The sequence below is a fragment of the Haliotis rubra genome, unplaced genomic scaffold (assembly GCF_003918875.1).
Source record: "Haliotis rubra isolate DU_JTF1 unplaced genomic scaffold, ASM391887v1 Scf722, whole genome shotgun sequence".
Lineage (NCBI taxonomy): Eukaryota > Metazoa > Mollusca > Gastropoda > Lepetellida > Haliotidae > Haliotis > Haliotis rubra.
In genome coordinates, this window is record NW_025767438.1 from 406,518 (window position 1) to 416,941 (window position 10,424).

The following is a 10,424-nucleotide window of genomic DNA, read 5'->3' on the forward strand; positions in this document are numbered from 1 at the left end:
TCTATGGTTTTCGGGTATCATACTCTTTTACATATCTCAACATAAACTATATGAAAGAAAGGCAGCACGTGCATTTCATGCCAGGTGAGTCGACGGTCCGTCGTCATACCTGGCTGAGCGACCTAATTGCCATCTATAGTCTGATCTATTGTTTTCAGCAGCTATTCGGGTTTTTTCTAAGTTTTGCCCGATTTTTCGAGTAAACATGCTTTTCTGGATATCGTATTACGCATCCCACTGAACACTCAGTTAGGCCGAAGTATGTTATTTCGACATATGCTATTTGCAATTGTGTAAATTGTAGGGATACAGAGTAACAGCCTAAAAACAGTTTTTTTCTATTTCCGACAGTACTATAGTACCACTTCAGATTTCCTCCTATATAAGCAAGGTTAATTATTTCACGCATGCACGCACACATTTAATTGGAAAACAGAATCATTTGGAATTCATTGATAGGGCTGGGGCGATACACTATGTCGCAATACAATACGTATCGCAGTATTTTACCTGCGATACGATACCTATCACGATACATGCACCTTGAAAGAATAGCACAGTATTAATATTTAAAATGATTTATTTCAAGATATTTTGTGTATAACATTAAACAATAATCAACAAACAAGTTACTATCATATTGCATATTTTTCTCTAAATAAGTACTTTAAAATGTTTAGATAATACTGTTTTGAAAAAAAGTCGTGTATTGTTTTGGGTCGATACATCAGTCGACGATAGGATAGCTGTATCAAACTTAAATGTATTCGTGATGTATCGGTGTATCGTCCCAGCCCTATTCGTTGATAGTGTTGAATAAGTTGCTACTGGAAGTGTCAGCGATGTTGTGCACAAGGAAACCATATGTGTTACAGCCTTGATGATGGGCTGGAAATATTTGTTAGTCCATTAGTAAATCCTGCAGAGCAATCAAACTACTGAATGTAATGAGGTGTTTTATGATCCGCTTCTCAACCAATGAAAGTCGTAGTGACCAAACGACCAAGCAATCGATCACATTTTCTCATAATCAAACACCGACGATTTTGGAACTGCTGTATTAGACTTTGAAATGCTTGACGATGGAACATATCTTCGAAGTTGTCAGGGTCTGAAAACTAGTTTAATTCTTAGAAAACCCACTTCACAAACTGAAAAGTCATGACTGAATATTTCTTGAAGACTCCAGGAAGTGTATGTTCATGGTATATTAGTCATCACTTTAAAGTAGCAGGTTGCATCATGTTATACATATCTGCAATAACAACCTGGATAGGAAAATCTGAAAAATGACGCTAACCAATTTTTGTCGATGATTATTCGTTGGTAATGAAGCAATCATCAGTTGTGAGATTTCAACCAATTCCCAACAGTACAAAGAAGTGTTAAGCCAATCCCACTCAAACTTCATAAGCTGCCAGGTTACAAATGGATTCCAAAACGTGGTTGATGAATAAAAGACTCATGAAATGTGTTCAGTTCTTGGTTTGACGGCTGATGTGCTTGAGATGTCAATGCACTCGTTTAACAGTCCTTACAAAGTCCTTGAATTTCAAGAAATCTACACATCATCTTGAAACTGAAGAGGATTTGAAAAGATTGCTTCCAGCTTTTTGTTTTCCCATGCATGTTTCTTCTTTGAGCTGAAAGTATAACATTCACTGATTTGTAAAGAGAAACCACTCTAATTAAATCATACTTTTTGTAATATATTTGTCTTTTTAGTTTTATATCCTGGCCGAACAGTTTGAACTTGTCACTATATCAAATTGAAAACTTTGCCTTCAGTTGGTTTGCGTAATAGCCTGTTAAGATTCACTTGTGTATTTGGTGGTTTGAACCGTATGCCTTCATGAATTCAGTTAATTTTTAGCTGTCACTTGGATGGAATATTCCTCAATTTAGGAGTGTTTTGATTTGAATTTGGATGTTGTCAAGGCATGATATGCAAAATGAAGATTCCCCACATGGGTACACGCCCCAGGCCTTTGTCCCCAGTTGTGATATTGCTGGATTATTGCTGAAAGTGGCGTAAAACTCGACTCATTTAACCGTTCAATCAGAAACTCACAAACCATTTTGAGAGGTGGTGGGGTAGCCTAGTGGTTAAAGCGTTCATGGAACACTTGGGTTTGATTCCCCACATGGGTAGAATGTGTGAAGCCCATTTCTGTTGTCCCCCGTTGTGATATTGCTGGAATATTGCTACAAGTGGCGTAAAACTTGATTCATTCAATCTGATAAAAACTTGCAAGCCCGTTTGAGACTGTCAGTGACCTTGAACTTGTTCTCTTTTCTTCCAGATTTGTTTGTGATTGTTAACCATGCAACTGCGGCAGAAGACAGGAGACACGCCCCCTAGTGGTGGGAAGCCAAGCCGCAGGAAGGGAGGTGACTCCTTGGCTTCACACTGTATCTCACGGAAACGCAACATGAAGTGTGAGCACAGTATAGCAGAGGTAAGGCGCCATCTCATCCTGGTGTGTTCAGTTATAACGTTGGCTTAGGATCACAATACACAATGTTACGATACATACAGGGATAAATCTACCCCCGCGTCCCACGTCTCTGACGCAATAAATTCTGACAGGACTCATATTTTTTTTACATGTGCGTCCTCTTGGACACAAGCTTTTGATGAAACACTAATGTTTCATCAAAGGAAGGGGCAATATCAAAGTATACATGGCTAAATCGTCTTAGATTAACTTCCATTCTCAAATAATTGACGTGAGCTAATAAATACACATTATTTTTAAAACGATCGCAGCTTTCATTCGTCATGATATTAAGTTCATTTCCGCGTTTCCAAAAATAGACATCTAGGTCACACCAAGGGAGGTCAGCGGTATGCAAATGAGATCCCAAGATTCATTGCTCGAGCATGTGCAAAACTATAACCTAGTTTTTACACTCTATAAATAGACACAAACACGCTAAGGAGGTAAGCGATATGCAAATGAGGTTTTTCAAGACAAACTGATTGGTCAATGAACATTTTGACTCTGAATCCACTGTGTGAAGACAAAATCTGAGCTCTCAGTACCAGTTAGAGAAAAGCAGGAAGCTTTAGTCAGTAGCTGAACTACTGTTAAATCTATCTGCATGTAATTTGAAAGTGAAAGTGACATTTGACATGGTTAAAGTTCTGCTGAAATAGAATGTCATTCTGAATCTCAAGTCCTGGAAAGGTAATCATATAAATGAATCATTTCATTTATGATTATGATGACATTTATGATATAATTCGTTCAATGTTAATAGTAAGTAAGTAAGAAATGCCGTTACTATTTGTGTTCATACTTGTTAAAGTGGCTTCCAGTTGGCATATTTCTTTTGATGTAATTTGTTCAGTGATTCAGAGTGAAGAAATAAAACAAAACTTTGGTTGGAATTGTAGAACTTTATTCACAAAATATTACAGTGAAATTACATGGGTCTGGCTTGTAACTTTTTTATTTTTCTAGTAAAAGAAAACATTTGCTTGTCAAAGGTCATGTAGAGCCCTGCTGTTATTATCCCCCGCAATGCGTTTTGCGGGGGGGTATTAAAATGGACTCCGTCCGTGCGTCCGTGCGTCCGTGCACATTTTTCTTTTCCGGAGCAGAACTCTAAAACCTCTCAATATTTCTTCACCAAACTTGGCACATACATAGATCTGATGGTGTACTGGTGCCTTTTGGTACTTTTGGAATTCTGAATAAAATATTTGTGGCGTTTCCATGGCAACAAGTTCGACTTTGACTGAAATTAGTGGGAGTGCTCTTTTCCGGAGCAGAACTCTAAAACCGTTCAATATGTCTTCACCAAACTTGGCACATACATAGATCTGGTGGTGTACTGGTGCCTTTTGGTAGTTTTGGAATTCTGAATAAAATATTTTTGGCGTTTCCATGGCAACAAGTTTGACAGACTGACATTGGTGGTAGTGCTCTTTTCCGGAGCAGAACTCTAAAACCATTCACTATTTCTTCACCAAACTTGGCACATAGATTGGTCTGGTGGTGTACTGGTGCCTTTTGGTAGTTTTGGAATTCTGAATAAAATATTTTTTGTCATTTCCATGGCAACAAGTTTGAATAAAACTGAAATTAGTGGTAGTGCTCTTTTCCGGAGCAGTACCCTAAAACCGTTCAATGTTTCTTCATCAAACTTGGCACATACATAGATCTGGTGGTGTACGGGTGCCTTTTGGTAGTTTTGGAATTCTTAATAAAATATAATTGGCATTTCCATGGCAACAAGTTTGATTTAGACTGAAATTGGTGATAGTGCTCCTTTCTGGAGCAGAACTTTAAAAACCTTTCAATACTCTCCTTCCACTTTTCTATATACACACCTAAATATTTGACATAATCAAAACTCGTAGACATAATCATGAAGAGTATTTTGCCATTGCGGGGAATATTGATGACTTTGTCTTCTTGTTTTACTATAATATAGCAGTCGACATGCCACCCAGATAGATACTGTCAGAAAACACAAAGTTAGGACATTTCAGTCAGGTTGGCCGAATACTCATCGGTTATGGCTGACTTATGACAGGGCTGGTGATTTAATATTTTGTAAACTATGAACTGAAAATGGTATGACACAAGATGCTAAATGCAGGAATTTTTAAAATATAATTTTGACCAGACATCTCATCATAATGATAGTAAACTGTCCGTTCAGGCTCCAAAACTTTGTGATGATTTCCAGGTTGCAACTGCACGTATGTATGAAAAACAAGACAAAGCAGCTGTCGCCTTGATGAAATCTGTTCTTTGGTTAGCTTGTGAAAACATCCCACTGACAAAGTTTAAACGTTTTGTTGACTTTTTATCCCACCGGCATATAATGCGGTGGGATATAGTCGTCGCCTAGTCCGTCTGTCCGTCTGTCCGTCCGTAATCATTTTGTTTCCGGACCATAACTCAAAGACCGTTCAATATTTTTTAACCAAAATTGGTAGATATGTCAAACATAACCTAAGGTGGTGCCTTTTGCTATTTACAGATAATTGTCTTTTTTATTTTTCTCAGTTTCCATGGAAACGTTTTGGACTTAGTCTTAAAGAAGGGTGGGCTTCGTTTCCGGAGCATAACTCAAGAACCGTTCAATATTTTTCAACAAAACTTGGTAGATATATCAAACAGATCCTAAAGTGGTGCCTTTTGCATTTCACAGATTTTTGGCATTTTTATTTTTCCCGGTTTCCATGGAAACGATTTGGACTTAGTCCCAAAAGTGAGGGGTGGGCTTCGTTTCCGGAGCATAACTCAAGAACCGTTCAATATTTTTCAACAAAACTTGCTAGATGTATGAAACAGAACCTTAAGTGGTGCCTTTTGCTATTTGCCGATTTTTGGCATTTTTATGTTCCCCGGTTTCCATGGAAACATTTTGAACTTAGTCTCAAAAAGTAAGGATTGCTTTCGTTTCCGGAGCAAAACTCAAGAACCGTTCAATATTTTTCAACAAGACTTGGTAGATATATCAAACAGAACCTTAAGTGGTGCCTTTTGCTATTTGCAGATTTAAGGCATTTTTAATTTTTCCGGTTTCCATGGAAACGATTCGGACTTAGTCCCAAAAGTGAGGGGTGGGCTTCGTTTCCTGAGCATAACTCAAAAACCGTATAATATTTTTCAACAAAACTTGGTAGATATATCAAACAGATCCTAAAGTTGTGCCTTTTGCTATTTGCAGATTTTTGGCATTTTTATTTTCCCGGTTTCCATGGAAACGATTCGGACTTAATCCCAAAAGTGAGGGGTGGGCTTCGTTTCCGGAGCACAACTCAAAAACCTCTGTATATCTTTCAGCAAAACTTGGCAGATATGTGAGGCAGATATTGAAGTGATGCCTTTTGCTATTTGCAGATATTTGTGATTTATTATTTTCTCGGTTTCCATGGAAATGATTCGAACTTAGTCTCAAAAAGGAAGGGATGGGTTTTGTTTCCGGAGCACAACGCGAAAACTTCTTAATATCTTTCAGCAAAACTTGGCAGATATGTGAGGCAGATCCCAAAGTGGTGCCTTTTGCTATTTGCAGATTTTTGTCATTTATTTTTTTCATGATTTCCATGGAAACAATTTGCACTTAGTCTAAAATCAAGCTGGACTTTAAGTAACTGTCAGATGATTTGTTCTTTCAAAGATGTGGGGGCCGGGGGGATATGTCATCTTCTGATGACTCTTGTTATATGAATTTGACATTGAAATTCTCAAGGAAGGTAAAATTAACTATGATTCTCCAACCACTACCAGTGATCTGTTAACATCTGTGTCTGATGTGATAGGGTATGAACTACAAGTTAAAATGGAAGAGTCTCCATTTGTTACGATTTAGGTACTACCATAATATCCCAGAACGGTCAGACTCACCTGTGCAACCTATAGTAACAATAAACCAGTTTGAATAATATTTGTGGCATTAATTTTTGTTAGGGACTCATAAAAGTTCTGAGGGACTCATAGTTATTCAGCTCAGTGAGTCCCGGGACTCAGGCAGTTGAATTTGTAGATTTATCACTGTACATACGTATCATGATACTCATGTCATGATTCGATACGCATCATAATGCTCATGTCACGGTTCAATGCGTATCATGATGCACAAGTCATGATTTTTAGCGTATCATGATGCCCATGTCACGATTCGATACGCATCATGATGCCCATGTCACGATTCGATGCGTATCATGATGCCCATGTCACGATTCGATGTGTATCATGATGCCCATGTCACGATTCGATGTGTATCATGATACCCATGTCACGATTCGATACGTATCATGATACTCATGTCATGATTCGATGTGTATCATGATACTCATGTCATTCGATATGTATCATGATGCCCATGTCACGATTCGATGTGTATCATGATACCCATGTCACGATTCGATATGTATCATGATGCCCATGTCACGATTCGATATGTATCATGATGCCCATGTCACGATTCGATGTGTATCATGATACCCATGTCACGATTCGATACGTATCATGATACTCATGTCATGATTCGATGTGTATCATGATACTCATGTCATTCGATATGTATCATGATGCCCATGTCACCATTCGATATGTATCATGATGCCCATGTCACGATTCGATGTGTATCATGATACTCATGTCATGATTCGATGTGTATCATGATGCTGATGTCATGATTCGATGTGTATCATGATGCCCATGTCATGATTCGATGTGTATCATGATACTCATGTCATGATTCGATATGTATCATGATACTCATGTCATGATTCGATGTGTATCATGATGCCCATGTCATGATTCGATATGTATCATGATGCCCATGTCATGATTCGATATGTATCATGATACTCATGTCATGATTCGATGTGTATCATGATGCCCATGTCATGATTCGATATGTATCATGATGCCCATGTCATGATTCGATGTGTATCATGATACTCATGTCATGATTCGATACGTATCATGATGCCCATGTCATGATTCGATATGTATCATGATACTCATGTCATGATTCGATGTGTATCATGATGCCCATGTCATTCGATATGTATCATGATGCCCATGTCATGATTCGATGTGTATCATGATGCCCATGTCATGATTCGATGTGTATCATGATACTCATGTCATGATTCGATGTGTATCATGATACCCATGTCATGATTCGATATGTATCATGATACTCATGTCATGATTCATGTCATGATCGATTCGATGTGTATCATGATGCCCATGTCATGATTCGATATGTATCATGATGCCCATGTCATGATTCGATACGTATCATGATACTCATGTCATGATTCGATGTGTATCATGATACTCATGTCATTCGATATGTATCATGATACTCATGTCATGATTCGATGTGTATCATGATGCCCATGTCATGATTCGATATGTATCATGATGCCCATGTCATGATTCGATGTGTATCATGATACTCATGTCATGATTCGATGATGATACGATGTCATTCGATATATCATGATACTCATGTCGATATGTATCATGATGCCCATGTCACGATTCGATATGTATCATGATGCCCATGTCATGATTCGATGTGTATCATGATACTCATGTCATGATTCGATATGTATCATGATGCCCATGTCACGATTTGATGTGTATCATGATACCCATGTCACGATTCGATACGTATCATGATACTCATGTCATGATTCGATATGTATCATGATACTCATGTCATGATTCGATATGTATCATGATGCCCATGTCACGATTCGATATGTATCATGATGCCCATGTCACGATTCGATGTGTATCATGATACCCATGTCATGATTCGATATGTATCATGATACTCATGTCATTCGATATGTATCATGATGCCCATGTCACGATTCGATATGTATCATGATACATGTCATGATTCATGTCATGATGATTCGATCGATGCGTATCATGATACTCATGTCATGATTCGATGCGCGTATCATGATACTCATGTCATGATTCGATATGTATCATGATGCCCATGTCACGATTCGATATGTATCATGATACCCATGTCACGATTCGATACGTATCATGATACTCATGTCATGATTCGATGTGTATCATGATACTCATGTCATTCGATATGTATCATGATGCCCATGTCATGATTCGATGTGTATCATGATACTCATGTCATGATTCGATGCGTATCATGATACTCATGTCATTCGATATGTATCATGATGCCCATGTCACGATTCGATATGTATCATGATGCCCATGTCACGATTCGATGTGTATCATGATACTCATATCATGATTCGATATGTATCATGATACTCATATGTCATTCGATATGTATCATGATGCCCATGTCACGATTCGATGTGTATCATGATACCAATGTCACGATTCGATACGTATCATGATACTCATGTCATGATTCGATGTGTATCATGATACTCATGTCATTCGATATGTATCATGATGCCCATGTCACGATTCCATGTGTATCATGATACTCATGTCATTCGATATGTATCATGATGCCCATGTCACGATTCGATATGTATCATGATGCCCATGTCACGATTCGATGTGTATCATGATACTCATGTCACGATTCGATATGTATCATGATACTCATGTCATGATTCGATATGTATCATGATGCCCATGTCATGATTCGATATGTATCATGATACTCATGTCACGATTCGATATGTATCATGATACTCATGTCACGATTCGATATGTATCATGATACTCATGTCACGATTCGATATGTATCATGATACTCATGTCATTCGATATGTATCATGATGCCCATGTCATGATTCGATGTGTATCATGATACTCATGTCATGATTCGATGCGTATCATGATGCCCATGTCACGATTCGATGTGTATCATGATACTCATGTCATGATTCGATGTGTATCATGATGCTGATGTCATGATTCGATGTGTATCATGATGCCCATGTCATGATTCGATGTGTATCATGATGCCCATGTCATGATTCGATGTGTATCATGATGCCCATGTCATGATTCGATGTGTATCATGATACTCATGTCACGATTTGATGCGTATCATGATGCCCATGTCATGATTCGATATGTATCATGATGCTGATGTCACGATTCGATGCGTATCATGATACTCATGTCACGATTTGATGCGTATCATGATGCCCATGTCATGATTCGATGTGTATCATGATGCCCATGTCATGATTCGATATGTATCATGATACTCATGTCATGATTCGATATGTATCATGATGCCCATGTCATGATTCGATACGCATCATGATACTCATGTCACGATTTGATGCGTATCATGATGCCCATGTCATGATTCGATATGTATCATGATGCTGATGTCACGATTCAATGCGTATCATGATACTCATGTCACGATTCGATGCGTATCATGATGCCCATGTCATGATTCGATGCGTATCATGATACTCATGTCATGATTCGATACTTATCACGTTACCCATGTCACAATTCGATATGTATCATGATGCCCATGTCACTAATCGATGGGTATCATGATACTCATGTCACAATTCGATGCGTATCACGTTACCCATGTCATGATTCAATGCGTATCATGATACCCATGTCACGATACGTATCATGATACCTATTTTCGCTGCATTATTGCGTAAATTCCACGAAAAGATCAACATTTTTTATTCTCAGAGATTATAAAGTTCTAATTTCCCATCTTTGTGCATGAAAAATGATCATTTATAATTCTCATAACATAAAAAAACATGATACAAATACAAAATGTAAACGATACATAAACATATTTAGACCTATACTTTCAAAACTAAATTTCAATACAGTTTTGAATGTATCGATAATTGTGTCGTCTTAGAAAATGTATTGATGTATCGTGGCATCCCTAATGATCGCCTAGGCAGGTCGCAAGATGTTGCTTTATGG

General features: G+C 37.9%; 1 protein-coding gene across 1 annotated transcript in view; it reads left to right on the plus strand.

The window, feature by feature from the left end:
- Positions 1–10,424, plus strand: part of LOC124259469 (CTD small phosphatase-like protein 2) — a 45,119-nt gene that overhangs the window by 28,469 nt on the left and 6,226 nt on the right. The window contains exon 2 of the mRNA XM_046693604.1: positions 2,304–2,459. Within this exon, the coding sequence (XP_046549560.1) occupies positions 2,325–2,459 (135 nt within the window). The 5' untranslated portion in view covers positions 2,304–2,324. The remainder of the gene's footprint in view (positions 1–2,303; positions 2,460–10,424) is intronic.